Source organism: Notamacropus eugenii, chromosome 3, assembly GCF_028372415.1.
Source record: "Notamacropus eugenii isolate mMacEug1 chromosome 3, mMacEug1.pri_v2, whole genome shotgun sequence".
NCBI classification, from domain to species: Eukaryota; Metazoa; Chordata; class Mammalia; order Diprotodontia; family Macropodidae; genus Notamacropus; species Notamacropus eugenii.
The window spans coordinates 378,932,267-378,951,509 of record NC_092874.1 but is presented as its reverse complement, the minus strand read 5'-3'; the positions used below and the strand labels follow the sequence as shown (position 1 = coordinate 378,951,509).

The 19,243-nt window shown below is 37.7% G+C and overlaps 1 protein-coding gene across 3 annotated transcripts in view; it reads right to left on the bottom strand.

The window, feature by feature from the left end:
• DHRS7B (dehydrogenase/reductase 7B) overlaps window positions 1-19,243 on the bottom strand; it is a 68,496-nt gene that overhangs the window by 18,537 nt on the left and 30,716 nt on the right. For all 3 annotated transcript variants that reach the window (XM_072597606.1, XM_072597607.1, XM_072597608.1), the window contains exons 2-3: window positions 15,735-15,913; window positions 10,010-10,119 (exon numbers count right to left, since the gene is read on the bottom strand). In XM_072597606.1, coding sequence (XP_072453707.1) covers window positions 10,010-10,119; window positions 15,735-15,913 — 289 coding nt within the window. The remainder of the gene's footprint in view (window positions 1-10,009; window positions 10,120-15,734; window positions 15,914-19,243) is intronic.

Here is a 19,243-nt window from a genome sequence, read left to right as displayed (position 1 = left end):
CGCCACACCCCAATTTCCCCCTCTTTACTTTCTGACTCTATACTCCCTGATAGTGATTTTCTTCGGGGCTGGATCTCAGAGTTTCAGCCTCCTTCTATGCTGGGCAATTCACAATTGAGCAGACTAGGCCTCTGCCCCAAGTGACTTGTGGGTGGTCAGAACTGGCCCCAGATGGATGGTGTGTACTTTCCCTCAAGCTGCACAGCACTGCACAGCCTTCCATACACAGTGTCCTGTCATAGTGGTATATCATGCTCCCTCTGTTCTCTGGATGCCATGCTCATGCTCTGGACTGTCCACTCTGGCACCAGCAGGACTGTTGTCTGCCTGGGCACTAGCAGAAATGCTGAGTTGGTGCTGCGGGGTTATCTGCTCCCACACCAGCAGTTGAGAGATTTGCAGGGCTGGTTGCTACTGGGTTATGGCCTCCAATATGATTTTGTTGCTGAAGGGCAGCTGGCTGGCTGCTGCCACCCAAGTAAACCCACACAGCTGAAGCCAGATCTCCACGACAATGGAAAGAGAGAGGGGGGTACTGGTTGTGGGTTTAGATTTTATTTGGACCCACTTGCTGGATCCATGGGTTGGCTAGTGCACCCTCATGAGGTGTTTGGGGTGCTCAGGGAGAACTAGCACCTCTGGTGTAAGGGCTTGTCGAGCCCTCTTTAGGGCTTTGGTGTCCTCTTGATTCATCCAACTCTCATCTGTGGCTCCAAGAAGCGGTAGTATGCACAGTGACTACACCCCAGCAAACCATCATGGCAGATGGCTAAACCAGGCTGACGGATAACTGAGAGGTCTCAAACCTGTTGGTGAGTCAGGGGATGACTGCCTGAACCATGTGAAATGGGTGGATGGCAACAATTAAGGTCATCCACTGGATCCCTGGTCATCACTAATCATCTTGACTTTTTTCCTGCCATTGGACTTTGATGACTAAGGAAGAGAGAGAGAGAAAGGGAAAGGCTGATGACTGTATGCAACTCTGTCTCATTTAAATCCAATTCACACACAAGGTATCACCCTGTGATGTCACCGATCCATTTAAAAAATGAAGGACAAACTGCAGCCTCTCTGCATCAGAGGTTGGGCTAGGGTGCTGAAGGAGCTCAGGATCAGTAAGTGTTAGTTCATGGGTTTTTTGCTTTTTCAAACTTTCTTTTGCATTCTGAGTATCCTAGATGATGGAGAAAGCTGAAGTTGTTTTATCTTTGGTACATTATTTCTGTTTTGGAGAGGTTTGAGAGGTCAAAGGAATCAGAGAAAATATCTAGTCCCCCATCTTTTTGCTCATGCCACCCAGAAGTCACTTGATCTAGACAGTAATTTGGAGCTATACTCACACCAAAGAATTACTAAATTGTATAAGCCTATATCCCAAAAAGATAAAAGAAAAAGAGCTCACATTATACAAAATGTTTATAGTAGCTTTTTTGTGGTAGCAAAAAATTAGAAACAAAGGGAAGGTTTCCATCAGCTGAGGAGTGGCTAAACAAAATGGTATTTGGGTGTCATGGAATAGTTAGATCAAGATTAGATTGAATAACCCAACAATACTGCTTCTAGGGCCGTAACCCAAAGAGATCATAAAAATGAGAAATGGACCCACATGTACAAAAATATAGCAGTTCTTCTTATGGCCAAGAACTAGAAATTGAGGGGATGCCCATCAACTGGGGAATGGCTGAACAAATTGTGGTATATGAATGTAATAAAATACTATTGTGCTATAAGAAATGATTAACAGGTGGACTTCAGAAAAACCTGGAAAGACTTATATGAACTTGGTGCTAAGAGAAGTGAGCAATACACTGTACACAGCAAACAGCCATAGTGTGTGATGAATGACTTTGATAGACTTAGCCCTTCTCAGAAATGCAAAGACCTAAAACAATTCCAAAGGATTCATGATAGAAAATGCCATCCACATCCAGAGAAAGAACTATGGAGTTGGAATGCAGAGCAAAGCAAACTATTTTCATTTTTGTTTTGTGTTTCTCGTTCTTTCTCATAGTTTCCCCCATTTATTATAATTCTTATATGCAGCATGACTAATGTGAAAATGTGTTTAATAGGAATGTGTGTAGAGCCTATATCAGATTGCATACCATCGTGAGGAGGGGAAAGGAAGGGAGGGGGAGAAAATTTAAAACTTATGGAAATGAATGCTGAAAACTAAAAATAAACAAAAACAACAAAAAAGATTAGATTGAATAATGAATCTCCTGAAGTGGTTGCATCATTTGAATTTGTACCGCATATGTCCACTGGGTTGAAACCAACTTTATAAAATATAACTGTGAATATTGCAAATTCTAATACACATGACCACTTCTGGTGATTATCACTTGCACTAATCATGATCTAGCTGTATTACTGTGCCATAAAAAATGAGGAAAGGAAGTTTCAGGGAAACAGAGAAATACTTACATGAAGGGATGCAGAGTGAGATGAAAAGAACCAGAAGAACAATTAAAACAATAACAGCAGTATTTTAATGACAACTTTGAAAGATTTAAGAAATTTGATGAATGAAATGACTAACTGTGATAACTCTAGAAGAGCAGTAATAACGTATGGTACTGACCTGACAGAGGTGTGAGAGACTTAATGTACAGAATGAGGCATGTATTTTTGGACATAGCAAAAATGAGACTTTGCAAATGTGAGCATGTGACTGTTTATCTGTTTCTCTTTTTATTTTGGTAGGGGAAAGAGGAGTAATGATGGGGAAGAAAAGAAAGAAAAGTGCGTTACTAAAGCACTTTTTTTAATGCACAAAGAGAACAGTAGAAAGTACAGAAGGAAATATAAATAAGCAGGACAACTCCAAAAGAAACATGTTGAGTTTATTATATACTTTTTAAAAGAAGCAAGCTATATATAATAGAAAATAGTAATTCTAGTAATTAGTAATATAATTCTTTTTTTCTAGTCTGAATGTTCATTTTTAGATATTTATTAAAAGTTTAAAAATTTAAAAAGAAATATCAATAAAACTTTACTGCAACAAGGAAATAAAACATGTCTCTATCTTTCATAACAAATGGCAATCTAAAACAGGAAATCTAAAGACAGCAAAAAGATTATTTTTTCTTTTAACTATATGAAGGAAAAGAAAGGATGGGCCCATAGCTCAGGTGAATGGGACAATTAAAACTGATGAAGAGAAAACAAAACTAGTCAAACTCTTACTTTGTTTCTGTTTTCTTTTTCAAGGAGAACATTTTTTGGAGTAGGAAGGCTAAAACAAAAATGGCAAATGGGGGGTTGAAAACCAAGGTAAGTAGAGGGACAGTAAAAAGCATCTATCCACTCTTAATAAATTCAAGTCACTAGTCCCAGATGAAGTGTCATCCTGGGGGTACTGAAAGAAATGGCACCACTTTCCGCCAAGATAGCTGTCTGAATGGAAGGCAGACCACCTAGCTCTCATAAACCTAATTCTAGCAAAACCCTGCATTTTCTCTGGATTGACTAACAATCAAGAAATTCAATGAGAAAGTATAGTAAGTGACTTCCTCTATCCTAGAACGACATTAAAAAAGTCAACTAAAAGCCTACAGACAATAGGAAAGGGAACTTTTCAAGTAAAGTGAGTTCCAGTGTAACTAGAGACAAAACATATGTAACCTTTAGGACTCTAGACAGCAAGAGTGGAGGGCTTCCTTGAGGAAGTCAGCATTTATATGAAGATAATCCAGGGCCTCTGAGGTCCCTAATATTCTGTTCTGAGAGGTCTCTGAAGATCCAGTATTCTGAACCTCAAAGATCCATAAAGGCTTAACTCTTGGAGGCAGATCATAGAGGACTCAGTACAAGAATAAGCAGGGTTGATCACCTCCTGCCATCCTCCAAGAGTAGATCAGGAAGTGGGATGTGGCCCTGGCACAAAACCCCAATTCAGGAACTAATACTGGAGGAGATGAGAAAATCAAAGAAAATACCCACCAGAATCAAAATTATTGAAAATCTAATTCCACAACACCTGCAAAGCGGAGACTTAAAGGAAAAAGTAGAGTTTTTCAAAAGGACCAAATGGATACCTAGAAAATACGAAAAGATTAAAAAAAATGAAAATCTCTAGAGAAAAGAATTAGAAGGAGAAAAAGTAGTTCAGAATAGAAATTGGTAATCCTTACCCAAGATACAGAACACCTGAAAGCTAGAATAGACAAAAAGGAAACCAATGACTTCAAAAAACAACAATAATTTTAGAACAAAATGAAAATATTAAAAAAAGGAAGAAAATGTAAGTTGATTTTTTTTAAACTGACCTAGAAAATACATCAAGGAGAGAAAATTTTATAATCTCTGGATTCCTTGAAAACCATCATAAAAAAGGAAGCTTGGATACCATATTTCAAGAAATCACAAATGAAAACTGTCCAGATCCATTAAAATGAGATAGCAAAGATAAAAAGAATCCACCAATTAGTTACTGAAAGGAACCTTAAACTAAAAACATCCAAGAGTGTCTGAGCTCAAATCCAAAGCACCTGCATGAAAGGAAAAATACTACAAACATTCAGAAAGAAACATTTTAAGTGCCAAGAAATAATCAGTGTCACACAAGATCTGGCAGTATCTAATAAAAACCAGAGGAGAGCCTAGAATACAATATCATAAAAGACACAAAAGATAGGCCTACAGTCAAGAATAACTTACCCTGAAGAGCTGAGTCGAATATAATCCTACAGGGAAAAATGGAATCAAGGACTTTCAAGCATTTCTAATTTAAACATTAGAGTTGGAAAAGAACTTTGAAATGCAAATTTGAGTCCAGACAGATGAAGAAAGGTAAAATTATTTGGGGAATTGGAAGAAACTGTAAGGTAATCTAATACTAACATTCTAGTATGGAAAGAAGAAATAACTATCCCATCAGAACCAAAATATCCTTAAAGGGTACTGAGGGAGTTAAGAAAAAACAGTCCTCAGAGTAGAATGGTTTTATTCTGAGGGTTTGAAGAGGGGAAAGAAAAAACAAGGTAAAAGGAGAAATATCACACCAGTACGGTATAAAGAAAGGAAGGGTAGGGGGAAGACAACACTTGCTATTTCTTAGAACTGGAGTTTGTGAAAAGAATATACAAACATGGAGAAAGGGATAAGGAGAGCGGGCATATGATTAACTTCACTTTCATTAAAAAAACAAAGGAGAATTGAACACACACAGAGTTTGATGTACAACTACATCAAACTAAGCAGGGAAACAAGCCGAGATGGGGGTGGGGTGGGAAGAGATGTGAATCTAATCATAAACGGATATTTCAAGATCCAAAGAAAAACAGGAAAAAGAACTATATAAAAACTTACATTTGTCATCTAGTTTTTTTTAAAAAAGAAATACACAATAAATTTAATAAAGTTTTTTCCCTCATTCTATGTATTTAACATGTTTTATTGATGTTCTTTCCCTGCATGTCTATTATTGTTCACTAACTTAGCACAGTGCTTGGCACACAGTAAGTACTTAACAAACTCTCTTTCACTCTCTCTTTCTTCTCCAAATCATTTGATAAAAATCTTAAAACAACACAGCACGAAGGACAGATTTCTAAAACATTCTACTTAAATATTAACTTTCAAATGAATACTGAACCTCTAGTGACTGCTCCTTGGGTCTGCTTATTCAACCAGTTCTGTATCTATCCAGCTGTACTATTGTCTAGCAGAGGTGGGGAACGTCAGCCTCGAGACCACGTGGCCCTCTAGGCCTCAAGTGCAGCCCTTTGACTGAATCCAAACTTCACAGAACAATCCCCTTAATAAAAGGATTTGTTCTGTAAAACTCAGTCAAAAGGCTGCACCCAAGACTCTATCTTTCCATCTTGTCCAGAAGTGATGAAAGAGATACTCAAATGCTTTAAAAATTTTAGGTAACCTATATCACTTCTCCTAATCTACTAGTAAGAACCCTGTATGGCCTGTTCTTGATGAAACAATGCTGGTATTTTTGTGATTGCTACTCCCTTTTCTAGATGTTTATTAACCTTCCAATTATTAATAGATTTCAAAATTTTGCTAGGAATGAGTCAGTCTCATTAGCTTATTGTCTGAAGTTTTCATTCTCTTCCTTTTTTTTTGGAGATTTGGACAGACTTTTGTTCTCTAGTTCTGTCTGGTTTATCACAACCTGCTGATTGACAAATGTTCTGTAATCATACTTGCCTTTTAAAAAAACTGTTTTGATTTTCAATTTAAACACAAAAAAGGGCATTTCTATACATACAACAGAACACAAAAATCAGATTCAATAGAAATTGTGAATCTCCACTTCAAAACACTTTCTTTTAAAAAATATCAGACAATAAATTCTACATACTACTTTCAAAATTGTCCTACTTAACTATACCTCCTATTTCATTAAAGTTTCATTTTTCCTCCTGTCGGGATTATATTCAGTAAGTTACTCTTGGTTGTAAGCCTGTATTCTTTGCCTTCTAGAATATCATATACCAAACTTTCCACTCCTTTATAGTGGTTCCTCGCTAAATCTGTGATTTTGACTGTGACTTCTTGGGACTTGAATTCTTTCTGGCTGTTTGCAGTATATTTTCTTTGACTTGGAAGCTCTAGATTTTGGCTACAGTGTTCCTGAGAGTTTTCATTTTGGGGTGTCTTTTACGTAGTACTAGTAGATTCTTCCTGCGTTCACTCTGTCCTCTGGTTCTAAGAGACCTGAGCAGGTTTTTGTTTTGCTTTGTTTTTAAGATTTTGAAATAGTTTTTTTGATCATGGCTTTTCAGGTAATCCAATGATTCTTAAATTATCTCTCCTTAATCTGTTTTCCAGGTCATTTGTTTTTGCTATCAGGCAACCTTACAGTTTTTTTTTATGTTTTCCCAGTCTTTTGACTTTGTTTTAATTTTTTTTATTTTCTCACAGGAAATAAGCTTCATGAGCTTCAATTTAGTCAATTCTAATTTTCAGGAACTTTGTTTCATAGGCAAAATTTTGTACCTCTTGGGCTAAGCTATTAATTTCCTTCCCAATTCTGTGGCTCTCATTTAGTTTCTAATTATTTTTCCTCAAATGCTCTCATTCATTTACAAAAAACACATATTTTTAGGCTCTTTATTAAACCCTTGCTTCTCTGCGTTCACTCGTTTGGTCTTCAGGGGTTTATATGTTTGCTGATCTTTGTGTCACACACCAACCCTCCAACCTCCTCTGAAATCCTTCAGCTGGAGAGTTTCCACCACTGATCATGAAAATTACTCTCCATGAAAATGGCCAACTGAAAATATGTTTAAGACACTTTCTTCAGTGTTCTTTCCCTTGTCACCTTACAGGAAGGAAAGATGGGTGAGGGATCCATGGTTCAGCAGAGGCATAGGAGATTTGATGATGAGCCAGAGGTAAAGAGGTTGCTTCTACAAATGGGGGGGTGAAGTATATCAATAAATGGTTGTCCAATAATGGCCAGAGGCAAGACAATTTATATTTGTAGAATGTTATATAACTAGCAACAATGAGTAATGTATATGAAAGAATAATGACCAGATCAGTATATAAGTATAGGAGATGTGGGTTTAAGTCATAGCTCTGTCATTTATTAGCATGTGACCATATCTCTCCAAGTCTCAACGTCCTAGCAGTACAATACTTGTTGTCTTGGCATGGCATATATTACGCAGTTGTGAGGAAAGCGATCTGTAAATGGTGAAGTGCTATGCAAATAAAAATTGTTACTGTTGTTCAATGGGATGCAAGCAAGTGGGCAAAATCCACAATACAAAGCCAAAGAAACTGGATGACAGATAGGCAGGTCAAAAGAAAGGTCTCAGACTAAAGTAGAGTTCTGAAAGGTGCTCACTCACTAAGAACAGTGTGCAAATTCTTTTGAGCCAGGTTCTATAGGGCTAGCCAGGGGTGGGAAATCTGCAGCCTCAAGCCAGATGTAGCCTTTTAGGTTCTTGGGTGCCGCCTTCTGAGTCCAAATTTTACAGAACAAATCCTTTTATTAAGGGGATTTGTTCTGTGAAATTTGGATTCAGTCAAAGGGCTGTACTTGGAGACCTAGAGGGTCACATGTGGCTTTGAGGCTGCAGGTTCTCCACCCCTGTGACTTATATAATCCAGTAGGGGATATGGCATTTACATAGATAGTTATAATACAAATGAATATATGATATAAGAAACACAAGCAAAATAAGGTCATATTTGAGGGAGTTTGGGCAAGGCTTATTAGAAGAAAGATATTTGGGGCAGCTTACAAGGATGCGTAAAGTCAACCAGGAAAGAGAGTAGGACATTTCAATTTGGGAATGGAATAAGCAAAAGGACAGAGGTGTGAAAGCGTTCAGTATCTACAGCATATGGCAAGTAATCTAATTTGGCTGGAGCACAGAGTACATGGAAGAGTAAAAGATAAAGTCTAGAAAACTATGGTGATGCTATATTGAGGAGGGTCTTGAAAGCCAAGTAAAGATAAAGGAGTTTAAATTTTGCCAGGCAGGCAATAGAGAACCTTTCCTGGGTTTTGAGTAAAGGACTGACATGACCAGATTTGTGAACACAAAAGACAAGCCTAGTAATCGTATGAAGGATGTTTTGGAGGAAGGAAAGAGGTGAAATGAAAAGAATTGCTAGGGATCTACTGCAAAAATCCAGGTAGGTATGGAGGCAGTGGGAACAGCAAAGAAAAGAAGAGGTACTAGACATATGACACAAGAAAAACTGACAAGATAATGTTACTGCTTTTTTATGTAGTTCATAAACTGGATTTTCTTCTTATCAACAAATGTTCAAGTGCCTATTCAATGTAGGGAACAAGACTAGAAGTAAGAAAAATGTCTGGAACAACAGCAGTATCACTAAAATGAAGCCCTGGCCTCCCAAGATGACTATTTTTGAAGGGCAATACATACTTGCACATGAAAGCTTTGGTTTGTTTTTAAAAGTCTTGTTAATTTTTATTTTATTATGTCATAAGGGAGGAATATAACAACACACATAGTAAAAGCTACTGTTGGGCTCCCCCTGTAACACCAATGTTATCCAGGGGTTCTTTTATACTTCTTTATATTTAATTGACAACTATCTCCTTTCATCTACACAGGGTATTCCTAGTCCTAGTATTAAGGAAATTGAGTATTCTAGAAAGGGTTAAATGGCTCATTAATTCACTCAATAATCATTTATAAGGTATTTATTATATACAAAACACTATGATGGACAATGATAAACCCTTCCTTTTATTAAATTAAAAATTTTTTTGACAAGAATCAAATTAATTATGAGAAGGGGTGTTAGATCTGGTGAAAATTATCTGGGAAGAATATATGAGACTGATTCTTTTCATTTAAAAAAAAGTGACCAATACTATCAGACACAGCTGATATGCTGTTTGGTCTCACTCAATTACTTTTTTCTGCTTTTTTTTTTTATTTGTTGTAAGGGATGACTTGTTGGGTAGAGAAGATGGATGAGGTACTTGGAAAAGAAGATGATATAAACACTATATATATGTAACTATATAGAAACAGATGATATATGCAGAAATATGCATCTGTATATGTATATATGTATGTGTGTGCATATATATACATGCATATATGTGTGTGTGTATATATATATATATATATATATATATATATATATATATATATACATATATATATATATATATATGTAACCATAAGTTTTAAAATGACCAGCTGTTTACTTGAAAATTGGGTACTACATCCATCCATCCCCATGTGGTAGGGAATAAGCAACCATAATAGAAAACTGAAATTTCAGCCAAGTTCCCACTAACTCCAAAGATACATAATTTGCCATCTCTTAACTGAGAAAGCACCAAGTGCTTCTCAGTAAGACTGGGAATGTAGTTCTTTAGTTAGTTTGCCTCTGTTCAGTTCTAATGTGTAACATTTCAGGAGATGTGACTCCCTCCAATTTCAGAATAAGAAGAAGCTTTGAATGTCCAGTCATAACAAGAACACCTCTGTGTTCCCTCAGAAACGCCTGACTTTGCAGGTCTCCATCACTCTGTCCTTACCTTTTTAGAGCGAGCAGCAGACAGCTCTCTGAGGAGCTCTTCTAGCTTCTCTTGGCTTCGTCCACAAAGGATTAACTTAGCACCAGCTGCGTAAAAAACTTTAGCACATTCTAAAGGAAGATACAATAAGAACAGAAGTTTTATAGCCAAAGAGATCCAAATTCATTCTCTATTAATGTAATTAAATGGATACTTACTGAAAATTCAGAAGATCTAAATGACTCAATACTTCCCATCCCCACTCCTACCACCTCCTACCTCTGGGGCCCATGGTCACAAACCTAACTCTCCTTTTCATAATAGAGCCTCACAACTATAGGAGGCAGAGTATGGTCAGGCTCAGGTCATATCCCAAATGCTAATTAGCAACAACTCTGCCATTTATCCTAGACTTGTAGCTAAGTGTGTTAAAAAAAGTAATAGTTCTGTGATATCAAGATTTCCACAGTGGTTCTGGGTGATATGAGTAACAAGGCTCCAGACCATAAAACAGCTTTTTAACATTCAGGATGTAAAAGATACTTTTATCTTAGCATCCATATTTTTAAAGGAGTTCCATGTTGGAGAATTCATGACTTCACTGCCGAGAAGAATGAGGAGGCAGGTATTTGTATTAAAATATATTCTTTCAGTCTAAATCAGGGGTGGGGAACCTGCAGCTTTGAGGCCACATGTGGCCTTCTAGGTCCTTGGGTGTGGCCTTTTGACTGAGTCCAAGTTTTATAGAACAAATTCATTTATTAGGAGGATTTGTTCTATGAAGTTTGGACTCAGTCAAAGGGCCACACTTGAGGACCTAGAGGACTACATGTGATCTTGAGCCCAAGTTTCCCACCCCATCTAAATACTCTTTCCCCAGTACTGTTTCAAACATCTTTGTAACTATAAGAGATCACAGCAGGATGGGATAGAAGTCACAAGACAGTTCTGGATGTAGGGGCTCTCTTTCTTAAGGAAGAAAGTTCATCATTAAGTATTAGCCTAGTTCTACTGTTTTAAGACCCTTCATTTCTCACCAAAAGCCACTCCAAATGGTCTTCCTTCCTATTGCTCAACCTCAGGGCCAAATTTCTCTCATAAATTTTATGCATCTCTATATGTACATTATTTCTGCATGTAAAAAATGTACCTGCATTGAAATCTCTGGGAGAAAGATACTATATCCATTAAACAAGGACATTTTCAATTGTGTTCATACAGGGATAGTCATTAGTTAATTCATTCAGTGGGCCAGGCACATGACTGGCAATAGAATACAAGTTCCTTCGAGACAGGGACTTTGTGTTTTGTCTTTGTATCTCCCTTGCTAAACAAGGGAATCTGGTAATAGAATACTTAAAAATTAAAATGGACTAAAGAGAAGCTAACGATTCTATGAGATGACAAGAAATGGCATATGACAGATGGCAGGTAATTGCTAAATGCTTGTTGAATGAATGCATGAGGCAGGATGCAGGTACAGAAGCTGCTTGAACACCAACTGTGGCCAAATTAAGAACAGGACCCATCATGGTGAAGGGCAGTATACTTTTGTACAGCCTTAGTGGGCACTGTCTTCTAGAGTTAGTGCAGTGTTGCAAGCTCAGGCCATTCCAGCATATGCAATGAGTCAAGTTCCCAGAAGAAGCTGTTAGAGAGATTTCTTTTAAACTCAGATGGCAACATCTTAGAGAAGAGGAATGTTTTCTGACATTCTCTGTCATTCCCAAAGGAATATAAAAACTTTTGATGCAGATTTGATGAAGGAATACAATGAACTACTTTGGAATATGGAAAAGGACACAGAACTAAGAAGAGTAAATCTTAGGAAAGTCAGTATATAAATAGCCTTTGAAAAATGATAACCCAAGCTCTACACTAGATCTGAGAGCAACAAAGCCAAAGTGGGAGGAAATGAACCCTGTACAGAGAGGAACAGAGATACAACCACAGACTGGAAAAGCATTCTGTTTTCAGTCCTTAGGAAAAAAAATATGACGGCAAGATGGGGAGGAGTGACAGTCAGAAAAGAGCTGCTGTCCCCAGAACTATCACTCATCTAGGCTATCATACAGTTCTTCTCTGTTGGAAGATTTCTGGGATTTCCTTCTTAGTAAACATGTTAGTACCTCACACATTTGGGGTGTAGGCTCCCTAAAATGGGAATATAAAAATATGTTGTTTCCTTAGTCAACAATATTATTTTTTTACTCCAACAAAATCGTCCAAAAAGATAGCCATATGGCACATCAAATAGTCCTAAGAAATATCATAGCTCCTAAAAGCTTGAAGGTAGAAGTTAGCAGATTCACCCAAGAAAGTTATAAGCTTTCCTCTCAAAAAAGTCCTCATATGATTTGCTTGTCTTTGACATGAATGAAGAATGAGTCCTTGAATCTGGTAATAGATTACTTGAAAATTAGAATGGACTAAAGAGAAGCTAACGATTCTATGAGATGACAAGAAATATTAAAATAAAGTCAAAAGACTGAAAAAAAAGTATAAATGTCAAAACAACTGACCTGGAAAACAGATCAAGGAGAGATAATTTGAGAGCCATTGTACTACCTGAAAACTATTAACCCCCCCCCCCCAAAAAGCCCAGATATCATATTTCAAGAAATCATTTTTTAAAAACCTCTTGGAACAAGAGGGAAAAGGGAAAACTGAAAAAAAAAAGTTCTGGTCACCTTCTGAAAGAAACCCCAAAATAAGAACTCTCAGAAACATTACAGACAAAATCGAGAGCTTCTAGGTCAAAGAAAGAATTATTTCAAGCAGACAGAAAAAAAAGAGTCACAGTTAAGATCACAGAAGATTTAGCAGTTACAACTATAAAAGAAGTGGAGAGCTCGAAATATAAAACTCCAGAAAGCAGAAACTACAGGCTTACTACCAAGAATAATTTATGCAGCAAAATTGAGTTTAATCCTATAGGAGGAAAATGGACCTTTATTGAAACAGGATTTGTAAGCATTCCTGATGAAAGGACCAGCATTCCAATCTTGGGAGTGAAGAGAAACATAAAAGGATAAATACGAATGAGCAATTATAAGGGATTAAACAAAGATGAACTGATTACATTCCAATATGAAGAGATGATACATGATCCCTCAGAACCCTATTATCACTCTCAAGGATCACAGACATAGTTTAACAAGATAGAGAACCTATTCTGAGGATCTTATGAAAAAAGGAAATAGAAGGGAAAAGGAATTCACTAGGTAGGAAAAGAATAAAAAAGATGAGGGAAATTCTCTTATATAATCTGAGTGAACAAAAAGAAGACTGCACAAAGAGGAAGGTGTAGAAGGAATGGAAGACCCCTGAACTTCACTTTCATGTGAACTAATCAAAGGAAGGAAGACACACACAGTTGGGTATAGAAATTAATTTCACTCCAGGAAAATAGGAGGGAAAGGGCAGGGAGAGCAAATTAAAGGAGGGATCAGTCCCAAAGGAAACAAACTCTATCCACAGAGGGTGAATTGGGAAGAGAAATTTAAAAGTAAAGGACAAGGGCCCTTGAAAGGAGAAAAGGGTCAAGTGAGAAGCAGAAGCATATATTATCAAACTAGTTATTGTGCAGACCTTTGCTCTCACTATTTATTTCTCCTTTGAAAAGGGATAGCAGAAAACTGATCAATGACCAACCACAATTCCAGAAGATTCATGATGAAGTATGCTGCCCACCCTAATGAGAGATGATAAACTCAGGGTCCAGATTGGTGCATACATTTTTTTTTGGTCAACTGGGGAGTTTGTTTTGCTTGACTATGCATATTTGTTACAAAGGTTTTGTTTTTCTTTCTTTCTCAAGGATGGGGAGAGGACAGGAAAAAGAGAAGGTAGATTTTCATCAACTGAAAATAATGAAATTAAGTTAAAAAAAAAGAGGGTCTAGGTTGAATGCCGATAAGGTGAGAAGGGAAACTGGGATTAGGAGGAAAGTTAACTGGAAAAAAAAAATCTTTGCTGCAAGTTTTTCTAAAAAGGCCTCATATATCTAAGATATTTAAGGAACTAACTCAAGTTTATAAAAAATAAGACCTATTCTCCAACTGACAAGTAATCAAAGAATATTAAGAGGCTGTATTTCTTCATCTACACTCTGGGTCTATCACCTGTCAGAAGGTGGGCAGCATGTTTGATCATGAGTCCTCTGGAATTGTGAGTGGTTATTACATTGATCAGAGTTCTCAAGTCTCTCAAAGTTGGTTTCCTTTACATTGTTGCATTCATTGTGTAAATACATACATTTTTAAATAACAAATGTGGGAATTTGCTTAACCATGTATATTTCTTACAAGGATTTTTTTTTCCATAGAGGAATAGGGGAAATGCTTGTAAACTGAATAAAAATTAAATTTAAAAAAGAGATTATGGGTAACTTTGAAGACAGCAGTTTCAGTTGAATGATGAGGTTATAAGTCAGATTGCCAAGAGATGAGAAGTGAGTAAGAGGAGAAGAGAAGGCATTGATTGCAGACAGTTGGTTTTTGTTCCCTCTAGAAGTCTGGCTAAGAAAGAGAGGAAAATACAGGAGAATAGTATTATCAAGTGGGGAATTTTTGTTAATTGAGGAGACCTGGCCAATTTTGTAGATTGTGAGGAAAGAGTCAAAGAAGGAAAGCTAAAGATCAGAGAGGGGAGGAGGAAGACTGTGGGGAACAATATGCTGGAAAAGCTGGTAGGAATGAAACATCAAGGGTATATGTAGAGGTGCTGGCCTTGGCAAGAAGTACCACCTATTCATCAGAGACTTGAGTAAAAAAGGAGAAAATAGGGGGATGATACAAGGTAAAGAAAGAGCTAGTGGTCGATGCCCTTATTTTCTCATTCAAAAGAGTAAGTGGTATAAGATGATAGGGAAGGGAAAAGAAGGTTTGGAACAGCTTTTGTAGGGAGTGAGATAGAAAATCAATTAGGGTGAAGACAAAGGATTAACTTGCTAGACTGAAGATCTAGATTACATAAATTTGATGTGGGTGTAGTCAAAATGTTTGCATGACTTTCTCCATCTCAGTTTAGTAACATGGGAGTAGAACTGAAGAAAGTAGATGGTGGAAGTAATCCAGGGTTGGGATTTGGTAAAATGCGAGCAGTAATGGGACAGGGTCGAAATGGTAAATTAAATGGTCTAGATTAAAAAAAAGAAAGTAATGAGAGAGCAATGCTCAATGGCTCCACAACATAATGAGTAATAGAGGGATTGGCGGTCATAACAAGGATTACGAATAAGTTTAGGAGGAGTGTAGCACAGGGAGAAATGGAATGATAGGATTATGATTGAATAAAGGAATTTCAGAGTTCTTGATTATGGAAGCAGAACAGTTACAGGTTATGTCAAGATCAAAAATGTAATTAACTATCTCTTTCTGTAGGTCAGGTAGAGCAGAAGTGTAGGGCATGAGAGATGAGCAGAGTAAAAACTAGGAGATCAGATTAGGGTACTTGAGGGAACATGAACAGGGATGCTGAAGTTCTCTAGTATAAGAGCAGAAGCTGGGATAGAGAAGTTCTGAGACTATCAACTAGGTACTGAACTCCTATAGAAAGGAGAGAAAATTAGCTGAGAGGCAGAAGATAACAGTCAGCATGGTTTAGACTAGGTGATAAATTTGGATAGAGGGTCAGGGAGAGGTTGCTGAGTAAATGCAGAAGAACAAGAGTCTAGAAATGGCAATGGGGAGAAAGAAATATTCTGACTCCTCTTCATCAGCCAGCAACATACTTAGGAACCCACCTTTCCCCAGTCCAGAGGTTGCCCCTGTAATCACGACTACAGAATCCTGGATGTAGGCCTTCATTCGTATCCACTGCAGCAACCTGAAGAGACCGAAGACTCCCATGCACCCAAAGAGCAGGGGGATGATGGCCATGGAGGTGATATAATCCATCAGTTTCCTCTTCAGTACAATCCTCCTAAGGGTGTCAAGTGCAAAAAACAAGAATGTTTGTGGCATACTAAGTAGAATTAATAATCCTTCTCTTTCTATCTGAGCAATATTCCTGATCTCTTTATTAAACCTAACCTCTGAACCCCAGATAATATGTCTCCTTCCCAAAATAGTATACTAGGTATTTAGCTCCCAAAAAGCTCTTTTCCATTACTTATGTTGATATTAATTTCTCTTCCCTGTGGTTTTGTTTCCATACATATATATTATATATACATATATAATATATATATGTACATATGTTACTTCATACAAACAACTAACATTTGATGTTACTAAAGCTGCATTTATTTACCTTTTTGTATTCACATTTAAGTTGCAGCACTGAATTGTAGATATATTTACCAAAGTAAAACTCATTGGAGCGCAAATCACAGATTTTTGCGGGGGGCGGGGGGAGTGGGTGGGGAGAAAATTCTGTAACTTTCATCTGTGCAGGGAATTTTAGTTACAGAAACTTCTTCCAGCAACTAGTTCAGCTAGGAACTACTTCAGCAACTGGACTCCAAGAAGCTGAGCATGGTTACAGAGCTAGTCCATTTCAGACAGAGGTCTTGACTCCCAGGCTGATTCTTTATCCACCACTCTACTTTCCCTCTCTCATAGATTTTATTTCTAGTTTTTAGAAGCAATGAGATGATTTAGAGTAAACCTAAGGGAAGAGGTGGGAAAGACTGGACAGAGTTCTAGTCTAAAAGTTAGAAGACCTGGGTTCTATTCTTAATCAACCTCTACTCATGGTCTGACCATAGATACAAACCTCTTTGCATCCCAATGCTCTCTTTAACTCCTAAATTGCTAACGATATCTAAGCTCACCTGATTTTCCCCAAGAAACCTAGATTTTTGGAACTGAAATGAGATTCTATTACTAATTTCAGTTCCATGTATTTTAGGAATAAAAAAATCTCAGAACTAAAATGATCTATTAAGAAGTAGTTCAGAAGTGGAAAGAGTATAAGACTTAAATCACCAGACTCAGGTTAAAATCATAGCTCTGCCACTTGCTAGTCATGTGACTTCAGGCAAATCAATTAACTTATCTTGAGCTTAGGTTTCCTCGTGTACTTATAATACTGAAGTCATAGGATGTGAGGAAAGCACTTTGTAAATCTTAGAGCACTACATCAATGTAAGCAATTATTATCAACTTCTCACAAAGGTTAATTAAGAGACCATAAGGTTGGCGCATGACTGTCATAATGATCATTAGATATATTTTATATAAATAGTTCAAGAGGGGCTCAGTGACAACTGAGAAGAGGAATAACTAGGCTGTGGCATTTCTCTAAGCCTGGATGACAGCACAAGCAGTTAAATGCATCTATATGATATTGCTTCAGTATGCGCTAGGATTTCCCTAAGGTCCACAGGAAAGGTGAACACAAAGCCAAGGGAAGGCTAAGGCAACAGTAGTAATCAATTAATCAATAAGCACTTCTTAAGCATGTGCTGAGCATTGTGTGAGTACTGATGATACAAATACAAGGAAACAGTTCCTACTTCCAAGGAATACATCCTTAGGGGAGAGTACGGATAACGATATACCTTTGTTTAGCCCACAGTGCTCTATATCAACAGGAATGAACATGCCTCTAATAAGATCAGTAACATCATTTGTTAATAGGCCAAAGAATCATTGAATTTAGAAGACAATCTATCCTCTACAGTTTACAACTGACTGAAAACATAGTATTGCCTCAATAACCCCATCTAAAAGAAAGGCCAAATTTCCTGCATAGTCAGCCTGTCAGTCAACAAACATTTATTAAGTACCTGTTATATATTTGGCACTGTGCAAAGGGCTCGGAAAACACAAAAAGGTAAAAACACAGTCCTTGCCCTCAAGGAACTTAGAGTTTACTGAGTTAGAAAAACATTCAAACAACCACGTACATCCAACATATATGTAGTATAAATGGGAAGTAATCTCAGACCGTGCATTAGCAGTGGGAACGAGTAGGAAAGGCTGCTTGTAAGAAGTGGGATTGGAACTCAGTCTTAAGGGAAGCCAGGAGGGGGAGGTGAGGACAACATTCCGGTGGAAATGTCAGGAGATGGTGTGTTAGGCATGAAGAGCACCAAGAAGGCTGGCATAAATGGATCTTAAGACTAGATGGGAGAAAATTTTAAGAATACTGGTGTTAGGAATAAAATTTCCAGAGGAAAGACCAAGACTCCTGAGTTAGATGAGGTCAGCTCATTTATGTTATGGTTACTGAAGAAGCAAGTGTGCTGCTAGAACAAATACACACCTATAGAAGAGAGAGCAAACCTTTTTATCCCTGTCCCAGAATGTAAAAGTCCCTCCCTCATTTCCTCATTGGCTGAGTACTCTGAGGTGTACAACTTTCTGGTATGCCAATTTCATGGTTTCCGCTTGATATGCTCCCCCTCCCTTCCTATACTTTGCCTGTGCAAATGAGCTTTGGCTCCTCCCATGGAGGAGAAGTTAATATTCATAAGGTTATTAAGGATGTATATTTTAAGCCTATTTTTACCCTTTGCATTATTCTTGACCACAGACCCAAGTGAGACTGGTGTCACCGCAACCTTTTCCTGCTTTTCTCTTAACTCTAAGTATTTCTGTTGCAGGACAGTTCACTTCCCTATATATGTGTGGAAATATAATCTTTTTATATCTAATACTGGAAAGGTAAGAAGAGACCAGGTTATGAAAGGCTTTAAAAGCCAAATAGAAGATTTTATATTTGATCCTAGAGGTAACAGGAGGCCACCAAAGTTTAATGTTTATGTGTGGGTGGGGGTGAGGTGACCTGGGGGGGATGGAGCTTTAGGAAGATCACTTTTTGTAGCTGAACTCTACTGAAGTGTGTGTGTGGGGGGGGGGGGGGGGGTTTGAAATGAAGCAGAGAAACCCACTAGCAGGCTATTGCAATAGTCCAGGCATCAGGTGATAAGGGCCTGCACCAGGGTGGTAGCAGTATCAGAGGAGGGGGCACATGGAGAGATATTGCAAAGGTAAAACTGACAAATCTTGGCAACAGCTTAGGTATTGGGGGGAGAAGGGGAGGGTGAACTGTGAGAAAAAGTGGGGAGTTAAGAATGACATCAAGGTTGCAAGTTAGAGCAATTGGGAGGATGATAGTACCCTCTACAGTAATAGGGAAATTCAGAAGAAGGAAGGGTTTTGGGGAAAAGATAATGAGTTCTCTTTTGGACTATAGTGAGTTTGAGAAATACATAGGACATCCAGTTTGAAATATCTAATAGTCAGTTGGTGATGACATTAGCGGTCAGGAGAGAAGTTACAGTTGGGACACTAGAGGTCAGGA